General features: G+C 32.4%; 1 protein-coding gene across 1 annotated transcript in view; it reads left to right on the top strand.

The window, feature by feature from the left end:
* Ccdc91 (coiled-coil domain containing 91) overlaps positions 1-23,301 on the top strand; it is a 332,645-nt gene that overhangs the window by 251,165 nt on the left and 58,179 nt on the right. The window contains exon 12 of the mRNA XM_026410706.2: positions 18,510-18,623. Within this exon, the coding sequence (XP_026266491.1) occupies positions 18,510-18,623 (114 nt within the window). The remainder of the gene's footprint in view (positions 1-18,509; positions 18,624-23,301) is intronic.

The following is a 23,301-nucleotide window of genomic DNA, read 5'->3' as shown; positions in this document are numbered from 1 at the left end:
CTTACTTCACTTAGCATAATATTCTCAAATTCCTTCCATTTATCTGCAAATGCCGTGATTTTATTCTCTTTTAATGCTGAGTAATATTCCATTATGTGTATATATATATTAAAGTAATTTTATCCATTCATCTACTGAAGGGCATCTAGGTTGGTTCCATAATTTAGGTCTTCTGAATTTTGCTACAATAAACATTTATGTGGCTACATCACTGTAGTATGCTTTAGTATGTATGTGATACCACCTATTTCACTATTCTTGCTAAGGATTGCTTTGGCTATTTTGGGTCTCTTTATTTTTCCAAATGAATTTCAGGATTGCTTTTTCTATTTCTATGAGGAATGTCATTATATTTTGATTGGGATTGCATTAAACCTGTATAGAGCTTTTGGTAGTATGGTCATTTTAACAATGTTAGTTCTGCCTATCCAAGAACAAGGGAGATCTTTCCATCTTCTAAGGTCTTCTTTAATTTCTTTCTTTAGTTCCGAAGTTTTCATTGTAGAAGTCTTTCATCTCTTAAATTAAATTGATTCCCAAGTACTTTTTTTTTAGGCTATTATAAATGGGGTGGTTTTCCTGGTTTCTCTTTCAGAGGATTTGTCATTGGTATACAGAAATGCCTTTGATTTATGGGTTTTGGTTTTATATCCTGCTACTTTGCTGAATTCATTTACTAGTGCTAGAAGTTTACTGGTGGGATTTTTTTTTGGATCATCTAGGTATAGAATCATGTTGTTGGCAAATATTGATAGTTTGAGTTATTCTTTTCCTATCTGAATCCCTTTAATTTCTTTTGTCTAATTATTCTGGCTAGAGTTTCAAGAACTGTGTTAAACAGAAGCGGTGAAAGAGAGCATCCCTGTTTTGTTCCTGTTTTTAGAGGGAATGCTTCAAATTTTTCTCCATTTAGAATGATGTTGGCCTGGGGCTTAGCATAGAAAGCTTTTACAATGTTGAGCTATGTTCCTGTTACCCCTATTTTTTCTAGTGTTTTGAACTTGAAGGGGTACTATATTTTGTCGAAAACACTTCGAATCATAGTACTCATAATCCTTGGATATTCTGTTCATGGTTTCTTACCATGTTCACTGTGTAGTCAACTTCATTTTCAAGAGTGTATATTTTGTCTTCATTATCTGATGTTCTGTCTTCCAAGTGATCTAGTCTGTTGGTGATGCTTTCTATTGAGCTTTTTATTTTGTTTACTGTTTCCTTCATTTCAAAGATTGCTGATCTTTTTTTTCCAGAATTTCTCTTTCTTGAAGTAGTCTTTTGCTACTTGCATTTGCTCCCTTATTGCTTTCTTTGTATGATCAATGATTGCCTATAGGTGCTCCCTTATCTCTTTCTTGTTGTGATCAATGGTTGCCTATATTTGCTCTTATCTATTTAGTGGAGTGATCAACTTTTGCCTATATTTGCTCACTTCAGTCATTCTTTAATGCATAGATCATTTTAATTATGTACATTCTAACATTTCGTCAACTGCACTGTCCATAGATTCTATTATTACAGTATCTTGGTTTGTCTGGGGCACTTTCCTCTTTTCCTTTCACTACATGTAAATTTTTTTTAAAAGATAAGCACAAATAAAAAGTATTTCAGTCCTTATTAAAATAGTTATCAACTTCACAAAATTGTGAGCGGGATCTAAAATGTTACTTTAAAAGAGAATCAGCCTTAAATAGTTACATTAAGAGAAGTCTGGAAGATAATTGGCTAATACTTCCAATTTTACCAGAAAGTTAGGAAGTGAAGAACAGGAAAAAAATCTAAAGAAAATACAAGAACAATAAAGATAGGTCATGGCAGAAATTTCTTGACATAGATTGGTATGTTGAGAAAAACTATACCATCATTTTTTAAAAGACACAAAACCTGCAAATCTCTGACAAGGTTGATTTAGAAAAAGAGATTATTAATGGAGCTAATCAGGGGAATAAATGATTAACATAGTTGCTATGAAAATTTTTATGATGATGTAGACCATACAAATAAATACCAATAAATTTTAAAAGATGAAATAAAATATTACTTGGAAACATATAAGTCTAGGAACTGACTATATAAGAAGTAAAAATGCTAAAATGCTGGTGAAACTTGGCAGATAGCAGTTTAATGCTGGGATCAAGATTATATTAATAGTGCTATTTAAATGGCATGTACTCCTGATATGACCCAGTGAGAAGCATGCTTCATCTTTGTGTTGTTCTTCCCTAAAAGTTATAGACCCATTATAATTGTGAGAAAAGAAGCACCAACTTCAGATTTCTACAAAATACCTGAAAAGTACTCTTCAAAAGTGCCAGTGCTTTCATCAGGAAAGGCCAAGGAATTGTTGGGACTGGAGACTTAGTGAGACATGAGACCTAAGTGCAATGGTTTGATCCTGGAACAATAAAAGAACATTAGTGGAAAAACAGATGAAGCACAATTAAAATCAGTAAACTATTCAATAATATTATATGGGGTTCATTTCCTGTTTGATTAATGTGCCATAATTATGTAAAGATGTTAATGTTTGGGGAAGCTGGATGAAATATATGGGGAAACTCTTTTTTTTCTTGAAGCTTTTCTGTAAATCTAAGATTATTTCAAAATAAAAAGTTTAATGTATTTTTTTCAAACATAGACTAATTAAAAAGAGCATCTAGCATACTCATTGTTTTCTTCTCTGCACCTAAAACCTTACCAAAATGAAATCCTAAGCTGGAGTAGAGATGACTAAGAAGAATAAAACTCATGTTGAAACTTCAAAAGATTTATTAGTTGGTGATATTAGATACTACTAAAGGTAGAGGCAGCAAATAGAAGAAAATTTTAAGTCTGTTTAATAAGCAGCCTAGATACTGAGTCATCTTTCCCAAACCAGACAAAATGAAAGGCCTCACATGACCTAACTCAAAAGTACAGGTTCTGTGTTGGGAATGGGATGAAGAGGGGGCATTTATACTCCTTATTCAGAACTTTCTAAATAAAAATTCAGAAATTTTGTATTGTTTATTCAGCTCTTACCATGCTGATAGCCACATGGGGAGTTGGAAGATGATTTTTTGAGGAACCTGGAGAGACCAAGATAAAGAGACCTAAATATATCCATGTCAGAAATTGCCTGAAGGAAACACCCAGCCAGACTACTCCACTATTAAGATCACAGTCCTTAAACCACAACTGCAAGCATTGAGATATTACTCTACTTTTTAGTGCTCTACTCTTTAACCACAAGCAAATAATCAAGTATGAACAGGTAAATTATCTTGAAAGAAGAGAATAAAAGATTTTGTGGAGATATTAAAAGTTCTAAAAACTATTATTAATGTTCTCAGAGAGATGAGAGAAGACTTTTCATCTATGAAATGAGAGAAGCATAGAAATTAAAAATTTAAGTAAAAATAAAAAATGTGGAGTTAAGAGCTTAAGTTGCAGAAGTCTAGAGAAAAGAATATGAAAATACAAAGAAATAGAAAATTGGAGTGAATGGATCAGACAATGAGGCATTCATTTCACAAGGCATTTCAGCTGAATCCTAGGATTTTAAGAAATAAAATTCAGGAAATCATAATACTTTATTATTATCTCATTATCATCATCATTATTAAAGCAAATTTAGAATCAAAGAACATGGATTTCTAGTTTGAAAGATTTGAGTTTCTAGATAAGCCTAGATTCAACATGAAATTTTTGAGAAACAGAAGGGAAATAGATAAGTTGTCTTGGAAGGAAAAAAGCAATACACAAATGATGATAAGTTCAAATATAATCAGACTTCTCAACAACCTTTAAAATTCTGCAGAAATGTTCAACCTAGAAATACAGTCAATCATGTGTGGTGATAGTATAAATGTAACCAGATATCAAACTTTGACTTCCCATCTACTTTTTCTCAGGCATCTCCTTGAGGAGATACTCTGCCAAAACAGGAGTGAACCAAAAAAGAGTCCAGTGGGATCTGGAACGCTAAAGATTCAATTAAAATGAGATATGATCACTGGAAATGTGACTCCAGGGAGATGCTAGGATGGACAGCTGTGTAACAGATCTAAACGAGAATCAATTTTGTATGGAGATAGTTCCAGGAGAATTGCCTCCAAGAAGATAAAAGGATGCCTGATATCTTTGAACATATTTAGAGGCTGCTTAAACAGTTGGAAGAGAATTGGGGAGTCAATTTGTAGTAAATATGATCTGGGCTAGTATAATGTGGCTGAGCTGTCATTTTATCATTTCCCAGCCTGTGTCTTAAAAGACCTTGTATTTTTTTTAATTTTTTTATTTTAATTTGTTATATATGACCCCAGGATGCAATACAATTCATATTATATAGAGAGATCACATTTTTTATATCTCTGGTATACAAAGTATATTCACACCATTGGTGTCTTCATACATGTATTTAGGGTAATAATGTCCATCTCATTTCACCATCTTTTTTACCCCCTTGCCCCCTCCTTTCCCCTCCCTCCCCTTTGCCCTATCTAGACTTCATCTAATCTTCCCATATTCCAACTCCCAATCCCACTATGAATCAGCCTCATATCAGAGAAAACATTCGGCATTTGGTTTTTTGGGAATTGGCTAACTTCACGTAGCATTATATTCTCCAACTCCATCCATTTACCTGCAAATACCATGATTATTTTCTCTTTTATTGCTGAGTAATATTCCATTGTGTATATATTACCACATAAAGGGCCTTTTCTGCTTTCACTCTTTGTTTTGAAACTCATTCTAGCTTCCATGTGAAAACTCATGAGAACCCTCCCATCTGGAGAAAGGGAGACCACAGAAAGGAGAGAAGCCTTGGTACCTAAGGCTACTCTCTAGTAGCCAGCCCCATTAGACCCACCAGCTGATTACAGAGATACATAAGAAAGCCCAGCCAGGATCAAAAGAAATGCACAGCTGAGCTTGTAGAAATTGCCAGTTTGAAAAGTCATGACCTAAATTGGAGATTAGCAAACTTTTTCTGTAAAAGGCCAGATAAGAGATATTTTAGACTTATGGGCAATGAGGCTTTATTGAGACTATTATAGATGTGATGATATAATGATTAAAAATATTTCAATTTTTATTGATAAAATTCAAAATATAGTGATAATTTTTGGTAATATAGATCTATGCAAAAAAGTAGCATTCTCTTTTGAGTGATAACATTTTGTTTGTGATTCAGTTAGGTATCTGTATCACCAAAGTTTAGTTTCAAATTTCATTTGTTAATGCTGATGTTACAACAATCCAAATGTATCATATTTTAAAATGTCTTTTTACACAGGTGTTGACAAATATATCACTCTAAAAAGCTTATGATTTTGATTGAGTGTATTCATTACTTGAGAAGCATTTCTAAAATTCTGTAGGTTTCCTTTTTTTTCTTTTTTTTTTATTGGTTGTTCACAACATTACAAAGCTCTTGACATATCATATTTCATACATTAGATTGAAGTGGGTTATGAACTCCCAATTTTACCCCAAATGCGTCATTACTGGGCAGATTAATTACTTCTAATTTAAAGTTAGATAAAAGGTTGGTTGTACAGTGAACAGATTTTGAAATATGGAAATTTCATTTTTACTTGCCCGTATATCAAAAAAAAAAAAAAAACACTTCTGGAACTGTAGTTTGAGCTTATAAGTTTGTGTGGAAGTGGAAGTCTTTGTTTTTTGAAACTTTATATACTTCACAGGAAGTACATAAAGCACCTTGACTCTCTTTACAATTCACACACCTTGATTGCAGATCACATGTCTAAGGTCAGTGTAAGTTGTGCATATAAGTGCTGTTTTACATTGTATTTTTTTAATTGATACAAAATAACAAGGGGATACAGTGTGGTATTTAAATACTTGTATATTTGTATAATAATCAAATCAGGGTATTTAGCATATCCATCACCTTATATGTTTGTCATTTCTTTGTGGCAAAAACATTTAAAACCTAGCTATCTTAAAATATATAATATTGTTAACTATTGTCACTATTCTGCACCAAAGAACACCAGGGTATATTTCTTCTAGCAAACTGTAACTTTGTTCCCATTGATCAGTTTCTCCTTATCTTCTTGTTTTTGTCCCTTTTGTTGTTGTTGTTGCTATAACACATTACACGAGGTCTGTACCCAGAAAGAAGGTTTACTTACTTCATAGTTTTAGATGCTAAAAGTCCAAGATCAGGAGGCAGAATTATTTCAGCCTCTAGTGAGGGCCTACATGGCTGTTACAACGTGGTATATGGCATTGTGGCAGAAGCATGTGTGAAAGGGAGAGTTCATATGGCGAATGAAATTCAGAGTCCAGTCTTGCTCATATATAACAGCCACTCTCACAAGTACTAACTTACTTCATAAGATCAGCATTAACCTCTGCATGTAATATTCTCAGTGATCTAACCACCTTCCCCTAGGCACATGCCACCAAATGAAAACCTGTGGGACAAACCATAGCCATTGTTAACCATTCTTTTTATATCTCCAGCCTTTGTTAACCATTCTTTTTATACTCTACTTCTATGAGATCAAGTTTTTATATTTCACATGATTGATCCTATGGTTTTTGCCTCATGTCCCCAACTTATTTCACTTAATTAATGTATGCCAGGTTCATCCATATTACCATGGATGACATGATTTTATTAATTTTTATGGCATTATAGTATTATATTGTGTGTATGTATCATATTTCCTTTATCCATTTATTCATTGATAGTTGCAATTCCATATCTTGGCTATTGGGAATAAAACTGCAATAAACAAGAGAGTTCAGATATCTTTTCAAAATACTAATTTCATTTCCTTTGGCTAGGTACCTTGTGTGGGATTACTAGACGATGTAATTTTTAACTGCTCTCAGTAAGAAACAATATCTAGCTTACGACAAAAGCTAATTTCTAAAGCCATTCATTGTTTGATAATTATGGTAAGAGTGATTTTTATTCCAAAATTCTTTTTCAGCCCTGGGCTCAAAAATAATCACAGCAAATCTTTACCACCACTGCTAAGCTACTGAAATGTTGTATAGTATATCAAGTCAGGAATATTCAGTTTCACTTTATTACAAAACTTCAGAGAAATGATGATGAGTTAGTCCACAAAAACAATGGAAGTTACTGTAAGCACTAATTATTCAATAATAGGTATAGATTTAATTTAAGTATTCAAAATAATTGATATGAATACTCATGAGTTTTAAATAACTTATCTTTTCATGAGAGTCACATCTGTCCAGCTAAGCCTTTTTTTGTTTTACAGACACAACCACATACACACTTGAGGGGGTGGGGGGCAGTTGCTAGAAATAGAATACAGGGCCTTGTGCATGCTAGGAAGCCCTCTCTTCTTGAGCTTTATCTCCAACCCTGTTCCATACATATTGTTAATAACATCACTTGTAACATAGTACATTCTACATCCGGTTGTACTGCATTAATGTTCCTAGATGCTTTTGAAGAAGATCTTATCTGTAGGTATTCCTTGTACACTCTCATGGAATTTGAGTCTTTAATCACTTCAAACTGATTCCTGAAATAAAAAAATTCAACAGTGGAGCCATATCAGTAATATTTGACTCATAAAGAGACAAACAAAAATTGCTCAAATCACTTACCATGTTTTTTAAAAAGTTATGCATAACAGTAGAATGTATTTTCACATATCATATATAAATAGAGTATAACTTCCCATTTTTGTGGTTGTACATGATGCGGAATTACACTGGTCATGTATTCATATACAAACATAGGAAAATTATGTCTGATTCATTCTGCTGTCTTTCCCATTCCCATCCAGTCCCTCCCTCTCACTCCACCCTGAACAATCTAGTGAATCTGCCCTTCTCCCTTCTCCCCCCCTCAGTCTCCCCCTCCCCCCACCTTTGTGAGTCAGCATTTGTATATCAGAGAGAACATTCAGCCTTTGGTTTGTGGTGATTGGCTTATTTCAATATATTGAAATAATATTCAGTATATTTCAATATATTCTCCAGTTCCATCCATTTACTGGCAAATGCAATAATTTCATTCTACTTTATGGCTAATAGTACATTGTGTGTATGTACCACATTTTTTTTTTATCCATTCATCTGTTGTAGGGCACCTAGGTTGGTTCTATATCTTTGTTATTGTGAATTGAGCTGCTCTAAACATTGATGTGAGTCTTTATATAGAATGCTGATTTTAAGTATTTGGGGTATAAACTGAGGAGTGGGATAACTGGGTCAAATGGTGGTTCCATTCCAAGTTTTCTGAGGAAGCTCCATACTGCTTTCCAGAGTGTTTGCACCAATTTGTTGTCCCACCAGCAATGTACGAGTGTACCTTGTTCCCCACATCCTCGCCAACATTTACTGTTACTTGTATTTTTTTTTTTTCGGGGCAGTTACTGGGGATTGAACTCAGAAAGATTCAACCCCTGAGCCACATCACCAACCCTGTTTTGTATTTTGTTTAGTGACAAGATCTCACTGATTTACTTAGCACTTTGCTATTGCTGGGGCTGGCTTTGAACTCAAGATCCTTCTGCTTCAGCCTCCTGAGCCACTGGGATTACAGGCATGTGCCACTGCGCCCAGCTTGTATTCTTGATAACTGCTGTTCTGACTTGAGTAAGATGAAATCTTAAAGAGTATTTTTGATTTGCATTTCTCTAATTGCTAGTGATATTGAACATTTTTTCATATATTTTAACTGATCTTATTTTTTTCTTCTTTGAAGTACCTATGTAGTTTCTTTGCCCATTTATTGATTGGGTTATTTGATTTTTTTGTGTTAAGTTTTTTGAGTTCTTTATATATCCTAGAGATTAATGCTGTATCTGAGGTGTAGGTAGCAAAGTTTTCCTCCCAGTCTGTAGCCTCTCTGTTCACATTGTTGATTGTTTTCTTTGTTGTGAAGAAACTTTTTAGTTTGATTCCATCCCATTTATTGATTCTTAATTTTCTTCTTGTGCTGGAGGAATCTTATTGGAGGAATTGATTCGTAAGCCAACATGATGAAGATTTGGCCTACTTTTTCTTCTGTTAGGTGCAGGGTCTCTGGTCTAATGCCTAGGTCCTTGATCTACTTTGAATTGAGTTTTGTGCAGAGGTCCAATTTGATTTTGTTACATATAGATTTCCAGTTTTTCTATCACCATTTATTGAAGAGGCTATCTTTTCTCCAATGTATGTTTACAGCACCTTTGTCTAGTATGGGATAACTGTATTTATTTGGGTTTGTCTATGTTTTTTCTTCTATACTACTGGTCTTTCATGTCTTTTTTTTTTTTGCCACATTTTTAATTGTTGATTTTGCTACCACTGTTCTCCATCTGTTCAGTCAATTGTTATCACCAAAAGGCTATTAACTCCAAGCAAGTTTATTTTCTCAGGGCATGTTTATCTTGCTGCTTTTAATAATTTAATAAACTCGCCTTTGGTAAATGGCTTTTCTTGCTTGAATAACAAGATATCTACTAGAAAATGTGATTTTCTCAGGCTCACTGTATGTGTGTAGAAACTCTTTTGTTTTGAGGTATTCCATTTTAAGTTTTGTAATTTTCCCAAATCATTTCTTTCCTGGTATTTGGGGATGTTGTGATGAGTGCTTCATTTGGTAATGTAGACATATTGTATCCTTTAGGAATAATTATGGTCTTACCACATAATTAATACCATTTTTGAACATCTAATTCAGTAACAAAATAACCCCACACTCCACCATGCCTTCACAGTGCAATGAAGTTCTTGTTACTTGTTTTGGCATAATATGACAATACTGTTAGAGCATGGTAATCTTCTTTACACACAAATGCAGACATGTTATAACTGCCTTACTATAATTTGTAATGTACCAAACAGTATGAATGAATGAGGCTGCTACCTGTGATCTCTTTGTAAATATTCTGCTCTGCCATGGTAGTGTGAAAGCAGCCATAGACAATATATAAAACAATCTGTTGTACTGTGTTCCAATAAAACTTTATATATGAAAAAACACTTGAATTGCATATAATTTTCACATCCTGAACTGTTTTATACTCTCTTTTGTCTCAACCATTTAAAAAAATGTAAAGCCTATTTGAATAGTGTTATGATTTGGATATGAGTTGTCCCCCAGGGAACCTCATGCTAGACAATTCATGAATGTTCAGAGATGAAATAATTATGAAAGCTGTGATTTTATCGGTAAATTAATTCATTTTAGGGGTTAGTGAGTTGAATGAACTTTTAAGTAGTAACTGTAGACAGGGATTATGGGTGAAGGAAGTAGGTAACTAGGGACATGCTATTAAGGATTATATATTGGCCTTGGCTTCTTTCTTTCTCTCTCTTTCTGCCTTCCAGCTGCCATGAGCTGGGAAGCTTTTCTTCTTCCATGCCCTTCCACCATCATTAACTGTCTCATCTTGAGCCAAGAGCAGTGAAGTCATCCAGCCATGGACTGACCCTTTGAAACCATGAGCCCAAAATAAACTATTCCTGCTCTAACTTTTTCTTGTCAGATGATTTGGTCACAGTGATGAAAAGCTGACCAACACAAGTGGGTTGTACACAAACAGGCAACAACCCAGATTTGGCTCAGTAGTGGTAGTTTGCTAATTCTTGATCTAAATAAATGATTGTTAAGCCACTAAAATTGAAGTGTTTGTTATACAACAAAAACTACTATATTGATTGTTTATCTACTCAAAACCATTAACTATCTAAACTGGGTAGATAAGAGGACTAAAAATGTCTATGTTTTGGATTTTGGAATTGTTCTAAGCAATTTAAATTCTTTATACTCCATGCTGAAAAGTCAAAAGTAATGGCTGAAACTGTAGAATGATCAAAGTATATTATTTAGAGATAATTGAAAAGATAAGGAAAATGAAAAGAGATAAAGGGTTTTCTTCTGGGATTTGGGAAACATGATGGTATTCATAATGGTAAGAGACTTAATCATTATTGATATTTTTCTATTCTTTGGTGAAGGGCATAGGTATGCTGTTATTTTGTATAATGTTCAATGTGTTAAAATTTTTTACATATATTAACATTTAATAATAACAACTTAGAAAGTTAAAATTTTATTCAGAGGAAAATACAATTACTGACTCATTTTTAACTAATCTGAAAGTCAGCCTTTACTCACTGCCTTCCTTCATTTGCAAGCTCTACCATCACCTTGAGAAAATCATCCTCCTAATCATAGGAATAATTCTGCAGAGAGAGAACTTAGTATGCATGAACTCACGCCAAAGAAAGAAGAAACCTAATCCTTTCTTAATTAGCTATTAGAGTATTTCTAAAAATATTTTAGATATTTTTTCTCACTGGGTTAATATCAGACTTTTACAATAAATAGTAATTTATAACTGTTAAAATCTAAGAGTATTGAGATTGTAAGAATTATTGATAAAATGGGTAAATGGGCTTTCAAGTTCTCCCTAATAAACTTTGGCTTTGGTTAAGAACAATAAAGAACAACTTAAAAATTATGTGTAGAACAGGAAAGAAATTCACATTATATATTGTAGTTAAATATGTTGATTATAAAATGCTACAATAAGGATTATGTGTTCCATTTATTTAAGTTTCTAGTTTAATATCCAATTTTTTCCCATTGTTATTGAATCACATGCATGATGATAATACTGTCCATTAGTAGTTCTTATAATATTATTCCATATCTACTGTGTGGTAGGAGCTCTTTTGGAATCAGGGTATATACACCTGAGGAAAATAGGCATTGGATATTCCCCCATGAATCTTATGTTCTGGTAAGGAAAATAATCATTAGATAAACACACATGAAAATGTTCAAGGTCAACTATGTTGTGTACTAAAGATACGAGATACTCAGAGACAAAACAACAGAAAGATATGATTTAGGTCTGAACATGAAGAAAGACTTCTCCAAGGGAATGAAAAGATAGATAGGGTACAGATGCCATTAGAGGGCATGTGTGCCAAGGCCCTGAGTCAAAGGAAGTATGGTACAGAGACAGGTTCAAAAGAAGGGTGTTAAGGTTGAAGCTCAGAGATTGTGATTCAGAGTGGAGAGCAAAGTGAGGCTAGAGAGGTAAGTTGGGGCCAGACATACTGTGTTTACATATCAGCAGTTTTTCTGATTTTGTGAATATAAACTGATTTGTGCATATTTATATACATAGTATAATGTAATTTTCCAGATACACTGTGAAATTTGTCTGAATCTGTTTCAATAGCTATATGGATAGTCTTTTAATTCTTCTAGCTCACTTAGAAAAGAGCATGTAATAATTTCTGCAATTTGAAATCAAGCTTTGAAACATAATCATTCTGGCATTCCACAGATGCACATCTTCTATTTAGCCAGGCAGAGGCTAATGTAGCCCTGAATAAAGAAATTGATATTTGAGGTATTATTTCTACATGTATAGAAAAGAAGCAAGAAAGAGACATCTCTGGGAAAGTTCTTTAAAAGCTTTTATGTTGATGTCCTGTAATTTGTTTTATCACTTAAAAAGGGAGGATATAAAATCTCTGCAGACTAGTTTTATTGGAGCATAAAAGCTAATAGCATACCTACACAACTTATTTCTTTTATTGTTCAGCAGACTTGTTGCTCTTATATGGATAACTCCTCCCCCCATTACCACCCCTTCTTCAGTTTCCTTTTTATATTTATACCTTTATTTTTATTTATTTATTTTTATGTGGTGCTGAGGATCAAACCCAGTACCTCACACATATTAGGTGAGCAATCTACCACTGAACAACAACCCTAGCCCCTCTTCTTCAGTTTCTGTTTATTCACTGTCTTGCTAATTTTTCTTCCTAAATATTTTTTCCTATCAGTTAAGATTTTCCCATTTACTCCATTGAACTTTTTCCTGGACTATGTTGTCATGTGCTAACGGGTCTCCTTGACTATAGTTTTATCCCAAACAAATCCATCTTTTAGAGTCACAGGATGTTCCAACTGAGATAGAGATCTCATCATGACATGATAGGCACCATCATGTATGTATGTTAAAGTCCAGGATATCTAACAGTGTTTACATTCATTAAGCACTCCCTAGGTGCCTGGGGAAGTCTCAAATATTTGACACAGGTTAACCAGTCATTATAACCCACCTATTTTAAAAGATACTACTACTGTTTTCATTTTAAAAATCAGAGGCACATCTGTCCATGACTTACCTCACCAGCCTATTCTCTGGCCACACTTTGCCTTATGTTTCCTGCTGTGTGATACTAAAATTCCTGTACTTCATACATGTCAGATTGCAATCCTCGTGCTCCACTGCCCTGATTATAATTCTCTCCTCCTTCTCCTTTATTTGGGTAATCCCTTATTCTTTGAGATGCATTTCTTTCAGATTCCTTATGCATTCTCCTTCTGTAGGTGTCCTCCTTCCATAATACTCTTGTATGGATAACTCCTCCCCCCTCTAAACCTCTATCATGACATATTCTATATTTTGTTGATACAGCCTGTATATTTGTTTTCCCAAATAAATTGTGAACTTTTTGAGTGCAGAGACTAAGCCTGTTTATTTTTATAGAATTCAATATTCCCTCTGAAGAAAAATTTTGTTCCATTCCTTGCTCCAAAGTTAAATCAAATTATCATTAAATATATAACCAATCCTTTTTTTAAAATCTGTGTACCTGCTTAGTAATACTTATGAACAGAGATATCTTGGTTCATAAAAATTTACTTTTCTGATTATAACAAACTTGTTTCATTTGGGGAATTGCTTATTTTAGACACAAATGTTTCTCAATTTCCTAGTATCTTGCCTAACAATCTATATCAAATACAAGAATTCTAGTTCATTATCTCCAAATCACTATCCATAATACTGAATGTTAGTTGTTTTAAATAGTAGAATTTAGGAAAGAATAAAAGTTAGGAAACTCCAGAAGATTTTCTCCCAACTTTACATGAAATTGTTCTATCTATACATTGGCATAACTGACAGATTTCTGGCATATGTATCCTTAGATCACAGCTGATCTCCATGAACACAGGGTGCTGTTTATCTAAGTAATATTTCTTCATATATAGCAAGGGAACAGAAACTTATCTTTTCCAGGCCTAGAGCTAGTTTAAGTTGAGAGTAAATTCTGAGAGACCATGATAAAGAGCCAGCTTGTTTACTTTGGATATACCATTTAAGGTGAGGCAAGGATGACTGTGTAGAGTATAAGCCAAGGGTGCATTTGCTTGCTCATGGAAAGATAGTACAAGTCGTTGGGGCAGCATCAGTGCACATGCCAATACTGGTAGCTCTTTAAGCTTTAGGCTTCCCACTATCCAGTCTGGATATCTAGCTTCTTTTCCTTCCATTTCTCTCATAAGAACCCTCATCTGCACCCAGCAGTCTCAAACATACATTTGGGTTTTATCTTCATGCTCTTATGTCATATAATCATTTGTTTCTAAATACATTCAATATAGCCTACTCATATTGTTCCCTCAGTCTTCATCCTCATGCTTCTGCTGTGAAGCACCTGTTAAATCTCAAGTCAGAGCCCACCTGTTTTCTAAGTCCTTCTCTAACCATAGGAGACATCAACACTTCCTTCCTTAAATAAAACTCATAACTAATATCACCAGCACTCATTAACTACAGTGCCTTTGAAATCTACTTTTTTATACTGCTGTTTTAATTTCTGTGTACTTATGTTTTGTTTCTGCAAGTAAATTTTAAACTCATCAAGAGAAAGACAAAAAAGCTTTCAGTATTTGGACTTTTTTCCACACATAATAGATATTCAGAAAATAATTAGATAAATGAACATATGAAGAGAATTTGCTACCAACCACAAATCAGAACTGGGTATAATATGTAATACCTGTTCTTTTCCTTTCTAGTTGTCACTGATTTTCTAGAATGCATTTCTACAATCATGTTCAACTTTTAATATGACACATAATTAGATAATATGCATACATTGTGTTTGTAAACAAAAAATAAAGTAAGTTGGGCATGGTGGCACATGCCTGTAATTGCAGCAACTCAGGAGGCTGAGGCAGGAGAGTCACAAGTTCAAGGTCGGCCTCAGCAACTAAATAAAGCTCTAAGCAACTTAGGAGACCCTGTTTCAAAATAAAAATAAAAAAGGCTGGGGATGTGGCCCAATGGTAAAGTGCGCTTAGGTTCAATTCCCACTACAAAAAAATTAAAAAATAAAGTAAGCGATTTCCCCAGAAAATTAAACAGCTCCATAATCATGTGATTTATAAGCCACAGACCAGAATTGAGTTGATTGCTGAGATTTGTTTCCCATAAATACTGTTTTTATAGTCTTGCAAAATTACACTGATAAAAAGTATACAATCTCAGGCGTTTTATTGGTTTGTGATTCTCTGATTACTGAAATGTATGGTGGATTTCATAGATGCCGGAGCAAAACTACACTTTTAAGAAATAAGGAGAAATTTAAAAATCTTATACAAAGTGTCATATAAGCTTTCAGCGCTAAATGACTTTTAATATGACCTACTTTATCATAAAGTTATAGAAATTGACTTTAGTCATTTAGTTTTAAAACATTAGTATGAAGAACTTTCTCTACATTTATAAACTCATGATATAACCAATTCATTATACTTCTGCATATATTTTAGATGGTAAAATATATTTAAAACATGACAATAAATGTGATAATATATCTTAACAGATAAATAACAGCATGTATATTGTATGCTTGAATGTTTTTCTCTCCAAACTACTCACCTTAGGTTTGTAGTTCTCATTTGGTGACCAGCTAATGGGTAGATAGCAGGTGTTCTGCTTAACACAGATACTCCCTTACAGGGTAGAATTACCAATAGTGGTGTGAAGAGTGAGAAACCCTGTCTTACCCAATAGATTGTGTTACAATGGTATTACCATCACTAAAACATTCTGAAAAATATTGTTTGCTTATTTACGTATATTTACTGGTGACATTCCTCATTCCTTGTGGACTATTTTATATTAGATTAATTTCTCATGACTTAGGGGCAATATACTTCACCAATGGAATCAATAAAATCTTCAGGCAGATATTCACAGGCATTTGTATACAAGCACACAAATTAGTTAATGCCACCTAATTTAGAATTTGGTCTGATTAGAGAATAGAAGGCTTAAACTTTATTTTTGTATTATATTCAAATGATATTTATTGACTAATAGTTTTTCAGGGTGAGCTTCACAACCAAAACTGTTGCTTAACTTCCAACTGAGGAGTTGAAAACCAAAGGAAATTTCTAAGCAATACTTTGCCAGCTCAAAAATGGTAGATCCTCAAATATTTGGACAGAGAAGATAATATATACTCTCAGCCTCCCCAAAAAATGTCAGGTGAAAGACATATAGCTAACTCTTTTTTCTTTCAGATACAGCACGATTATGTAAATTGAACCATCATTTTCAAACAGGCCTGATCAAATTTACTGATCTGTCCCTTGTTAGATAGAAATTCTGATTGATAGTTAATATATGATGGATTTATCTTTTACATTCAAATAGTCCTAGTGCATGGTTATCTACAATTCTAAATTGCCCAGGGCTTAAAAAGTACAGTTTTGTAATTCAGTGGGTGGCAAAACCCAACCTGAACTGATATGATACTTTTACCCATATAATGTAAATATTCATACTCATCACTACAGAATTATTAGTGTGTTTTATTTCAGAGGGTTTAGTAACACATATTACATTTTTGGCCTTTTTAAATTTGGTAATTTTCAAATTACAAATTTGTAAAACATCAAAAAGAATTATAATAGCATATATTTTAATTTTAACTAATATTATTAGTCTGCATTTTTTAATTGCTATAATTTTTCAGCTTTATGTTTTTTCAAGTTGTGTTATTGTGTTATTCTGTTATTTTATCAAAGGAACTAAAGGCTAGTGTATTTAGTGATTGGAAATATAATAGTAACAATTTTCAAAATAACTATTATATATACTTTCAACATTGTTACATAGTTTTATGTATTAGGAAGGGAATCCCAAAAATGATGTGTATACTAAAATTAGAGTGGGCAGAGTGAGTATTCAAGGACCTAAAAAAAAGGCAGCATGTATATTGCCAATATTTCAACAGAGTGCTTAATAATAGTCAAATAATAGTCTTTTTAAAATGCAGAATAAGATGCTGTTGTCCTTCAAATAAACAAAAGTTTTTTTAAACTGATAGAGCTAAATGTAATCAAGGCTTTTAAGAAATAGGCACGCTCACGGGCTACTGTGTGAAAAAAAATTTATATAAAATGTCAGAAGCCATAAAGAGTTGATATCCATTGGCCAAATAATTCCAAATTGTTTTCAATTGATTCAACATAAATATCTAACCACAAGGTTACATATATCGATGCTTCTTATTTTATTTAAAATAACTAAAATACCCATGAATAACAGTTAACAAATTATCATGCAACTTTGTAATGAAATATAAATCATAAAATAATTTCTAATAGCTTAAAAAAGGATTCAAATTATATTTTAAGTTAAACATGTTAGAGTTAGAAAACAGTATGTACATCTTAGGTCCTTATCTTCATGATGTCTAAGTCCACTTATATGTATAGATTGCTTTGTGGTTTTCTCTATTTTCAAAATAGTAGATATTTTCAGAATAGTGAATCCTTAATATTATTTTATATTTTATGGGTCATATATACATATCTAAAATTGGGGAAAATGATGGCAAAACATAAACACACCAAGCAGAAAGCCCTCAAAAATAAAAAATGAAGGAAATGTTCTGAGAAACTTCAAAGCATTTTGTAATTGATTTTCTTATTCTCTAACAGATAAAGGATAGGACCTATATAAATAAATGAAACAAATTTTGTTATGTAATATACATTTTAACCCATGAGGCATTCTTTTAGCAAAGAATATTCCAACTTCTTAAGAAATGCTACATTTCTTTTATAGGATTTTAGCCTTTTTTCTCTTTGTCTGCCATTCTGGAAGCACTTAGGTACCTGATTTCTAATTCATTAATATGAGGAATACCTTTTTCTTCCCTAGGTCTCTATTTCAAATGTTAGCACACAGAGTAGAATTTTTACCTCTATTCATGGTGTCCAGCTCCCAACATCCTAACCTGGCAGGAGAACCAAACTAGCTGTAAATCTTACCACCCAGACCACACTTGATTATTGTATGATGGTAAAATTAAATGTGAATAAAACAGCATTAGGGTGTTCTTGGAAGAATAAACACAAGTTGGAAGTCTTATGTGGATAGTGCAAAGTACAGGAAGGCAATCAATCATGTAAACATCAAATGAAAGGTTGGTAAGGAAGCCATTGGAGTCTGTCAGGCGCTCCCTGCAATAAATGGCTTATTCCATTTCTTTTCCCTTTAACTCAGTTTAGGAAAGAGTTCTGCGAAATCTGTAACAGATCCCAAAAGATTTTATAAGTTCATACTCCTGTTTAAAGGTAAGCTTTGAACAGAGCTCCCACCTACTGAAGAGTATTTCTGGTTTATATAAAATGGGCACAAATATGTCTTGGTATTACCTTGCTGAGTTTTTCCTCTTTCCACAAACAGGAAACTGTTAAGGCAGCAATAATAGAAGAACAGAAGCGAAGTGAAAAGGCTGTAGAAGAGGCAGTGAAAAGAACAAGAGATGAATTGATAGAATATGTAAAAGAACAGAAAAGGGTAAGTATCTTCTGAAAATTTTAATTTGTGCTTCCATGAATTCAAGCAGTAGCTTTCATATACTAACATAAACTTTAAAGATATTTAAAATGTCCTTTTTCATAGAAGTGGAAATCCCTAAGATTATTTTCCATATATAATTATATATCCTAATAGTTAAATCTATAAACATAAATTCTATCAGCACAAAAGGAACAGTGAATAATTTCTTGCTAGTCTTCTAGTAATTTCCAACTTAGCATTGCACTCATTACTATAAAGATAATAGATTTTAGTATTTTTTGCCATACATTTGTGGACTTCTTACAATATTTGTAGAGATTTACACGCACCCTTTAAGCTCTCTGTTAACTCCATTGTGGTTTTAAAGGCTTTCATTACAGTTAGCAAATTAAGGCTTTTCTGCCATAGTTCCATTTCAAAAACATAACTCAGAATATGCTGGTTATAATTTAAGTTATATACTAAAGTTTTGCAAAATACATATTTCAGTATAATATGGTTTAATGAGTTTGAGTGAGTAGCTGAAAATAACAAGCCAAAGTTGATTTGTTGTCTTTTCAACAAAACTTTGGTCTTCTTAAATAACATTCAAGTTAAGAGACACCTTAAAATGAGATATTCATTATTATCTTTATTAAATGTATTATATTTTTACATACTTATATAATTTTATCATATATAATGTTTAGCATGCTTTATATGTTTAGTAGATGTCATATTATGCATAAATACTATATGTATTATATGTGTATGAATATATAATATAACCTATGTCTTGTGTTATATACTATAACATAACATAAAACATAATGCATATGAGAGAATTTGATGGATAATATCTAAACTTAAATAATTGGTGGGCCCATAGTTGGCAGTTGAAGATGAGAAGTGAATTAAAATTCATGACACCCACTTAAATCTTTTAAAGTCAAATTTGATATAATACAAAGGACATTCCCACATCTTTATGGTTACCATTACATTTTTATTAAAGGAGAACTTGTCACCAGAGTAAAAATAATTGGTAAGGAGCCTTTTCAGATAAATTAACCACCCACAAAAACATTCTGTGTGGGAGTAAATCTTTGAGCATCTTACCACAGGGTGTTTTTAAAACTATTTCCATCCAAACTCCTGATGATGTCTAACCTTCTAAAGAGAAAATTCTGAGCCCAAAGTAATCAATTGCCTTTTCAGTTGGAGGTATATATGTACCCCTAAAGAGGTTCAAAAGAAATCATTCAAGAAATTGTAGATACTTTTCACATGCATACAGGATTGGTTGCAATAGTTAAAGAACATAGAGTTGAAATAAATTGGAGGCTTCTTGTGGGTATATCCTTTTATATCATGTTTTCCTTTATAATAATTTATTTTATATAATTCGTGATAAGAACAATTATCCTGAAATCTACTCTCTAAACAAACTTTGAAGTCTACAGGACATTATCATTGGATACAGTGTTGTAGAGCAGACCTTTAGTGCTTATTCATTTTGCTGGCCTGAAACTTCATGCAGTTGATTAGTGACCCCCAACCCTCTGGTAGTTACCATTTCACTCTTTGATTCTTTGAATTTGACTATTTCATACATTTCATGTAAGTGGGATCTTATAGTATATGACATTCTGCGACTGGCTTAATTTCACTTAACATAATATCCTCAAGGTTCATCATGTTGCCACAAATAACAGAATTTCCTTAATTTTTAAAGGCTGAATGGCATGTTGTATATGTGTGTGTGTATACATATATATACACATATATATACATACACATATATATACATATAGTATATATATATTATACACACACACACACACACACACACTGAGTTTTCTTTATCCATTCATCTTTGATAGATATTTAGATTATTTCCACATATCTCTTAATATAGTGTACTGCCAAACTGTATTCAATCTCTAAATCTGGATAAGAGATTATGAAAGAAATTAGCAAGCCCATTTATAAGATTTCAAATAATATAAGAAACACCTTTTTTTCATTTTTAGATGTATTTTTACTGGTACATTATAATAAATAATATTGGGAATCATTTTGCCTAATTTGTATATGCATACAACATAATTTGATCATTCCTTAAGGAAACCTTTTTTTAAGAGTTATCCAGTCCCTGTGTGAGGTAGATTAACTGTTGAAGAAAACTAACATTGAATTTTGCCATTTTAATCTGTGTGTTCTACCAGATCATATTAAAGGACTAGTATTCATTGTGTTAGTCAGATAAGACAGTTATTATGGGTAAAGATATTCACTTAACAAGAGCAGTAACAACAAAAATAAAACACCATTTGCATGATATTTTCACTTCTGTATTTCTTTTCTTACATGAGAAGAATAAATTTAATACCTTTCTCACAGAGTGCTTATAAGTTAATAATAGTAAAATAGTTGTGCTAAGGATGATATGAGCCACACACTATATAAATATGTGCTATGATTATTATCATATTTACCACATTATTAAACAATACCAAAAAGCCACTAGTTGCATTATTTTTGATAATTACACATATGCTATTCAGAAGAATGTTTGACATTCTGTGTCCTCTGAAGTTTACAGTCTGAATTCTATAATTTTATTTCACTCCTAGTACTAATTCATAGAAGATTCCAACTAATTGAATCAGCTTACTTGTAGGAAATTTATTACTTCCATTTCAGAGATTGCAGAGTTTTCTTAATAATACATATTGTGGAATAAGTTCAATGTTTGAATGTTTCTATCTTCTCAAACAAAAAAGCTATGAAGAAAAGTAAGTAACCTAATGCCCTTCAATAGATGAATGGATAAAAAAAATGTGGCATTATATACAGAATGGAATATTACTCAGCAATAAAAGAGAATAAAATCATGGCATTTGCAGGTAAATGGTTGGAGTTAGAGAAGATAATGCTAAGTAAAGTTAGCCAATCCCAAAAAACCCAATGCCGAATGTTTTCTTTGATATAAGGAGGCTGATTCATAATGGGATAGGGAGAAGGGAGCATGGGAGGAATAGACAAACTGTAGACAGGCCAGAGGGGTTGGAGGGGAAGGTAGGGGGCATGGGGTAATTAATGATGGTGGAATGTAATGATCATTATTATCCAAAGTATGGGTATGAAGACACAAATTGGTGTGAACATATTGTGTATATGGAAAATTGTGCTCTACATGTGTAATAAGAATTGTAATGCATTCTTGCTGTCATATATGAATTTTAAAAAAAGAAAAGTAAGTAGATAAAATATCTGAAATCAAAGACCAATTACTGAGACCTCTTTTTTTATTTCACTTTTTAAAAGTTAAGGTCTTTTTTGTCCTCTTCTTTCAAAAAAAAAAGTATTTCAAGTTGATTTTTATGAATATCTTAGGTCCTAGAAGTTTTTTTACAATGAGAATGAGATGTCATTCTCAGAGCTTGTAAACTAAGAAGAAACAATATTTTTCTTTCCCAAAAAACTAAATTACCTCCACTCATCTCTATTTCTCCTTTTGGAAGGTGAATTTTTATTTGCATTAAAGAACACATTTTCAGAACAAAGCTTTTCCTTTCCTTTTTCTTTTTCAGTTTTGGGTTTTTTGTTTGTTTATTTATTTATTTTAACTAGAGTCAATCTCAGATTTTTAACATTTTACACCTCAGCTCTGCAGGCCTTGGTTCCAACTAGGCTTACAATCTAGACTGTGAAGTAATCATTTTTTCCTCTTGAAATTTTAAAAAATCTTTGAAGGAAAAAGTCTAATGTTGAGTTAGGCCCCGTCTCTATATGTCTTTGTCTTAAACAGTCTTTCCCAATTCACTAAACGTTTGAAAGGAACATTACAGGGCTTAATGTAGTTTTTACCATCTATCAGTAAATTTTTAGTTAGTTATCAAATCCTGTTGAGTATTAAAACTATACTCAGAATTAGGAATATGCTTGAATTAAAATTAGAATTATTCTGAGAAAACAGTTTTAATTTTAAATGATGTTTTCTCCTTTTTCATGTGTCAAATCAATAGAGATGTCACTAGTTTATATATACCTACTAATCATTTGGTCTAAACATCTTGGACAATACAGAGGGATTGCCTACATATGTACTAATTAAGTGAGCCCTAATTTACACTCAATTATGTCATAAATTTTTCCTAAGTTATGTAATATATGTGTTGTTAATCCAAGTTATATCTGAAAATATGTATATAATCAAAATATCCAAATAAAACCTTTTAAATTATAAACCAGAAAAATAACTCAAATTAATGATGAGTCAACTTTGGTGATAATGGATATTCAACTTGATAGTCATTTTAAAAACTCCTCTATAAAGTCTTTATTTCTATTGCCAAGAAAAATTATTACATTTAATTTACAAATTTATTAAGGAATTAGAAAACTAATATTTTTCAGCTTGGGACATAATTTTTGAATAGCATTTAAGAGAAATTGTGTAATTATTAATGGATTTAGTCATCTTTACTGTATTTATATTATAGAAATGTTGGACTGAAAAACTAAAGATTAAAATATATATTTAATTTGCATGAGAATAAGCAAGGTACTTACAAGTACAGCAACTTGCATGGTACAATACTGTACCTTATTAAAACCAAAATTTTAACTTCAAACTCTCTCGCATTAATAGAAATTCTGTACCAGAGGATACAAACTATAGCTCATAGGC

This window comes from Urocitellus parryii, chromosome 5 (genome assembly GCF_045843805.1).
Source record: "Urocitellus parryii isolate mUroPar1 chromosome 5, mUroPar1.hap1, whole genome shotgun sequence".
NCBI lineage: Eukaryota > Metazoa > Chordata > Mammalia > Rodentia > Sciuridae > Urocitellus > Urocitellus parryii.
Note: the sequence above shows the minus strand (reverse complement) of the source record. Positions and strands in the feature narration are given on the sequence as shown.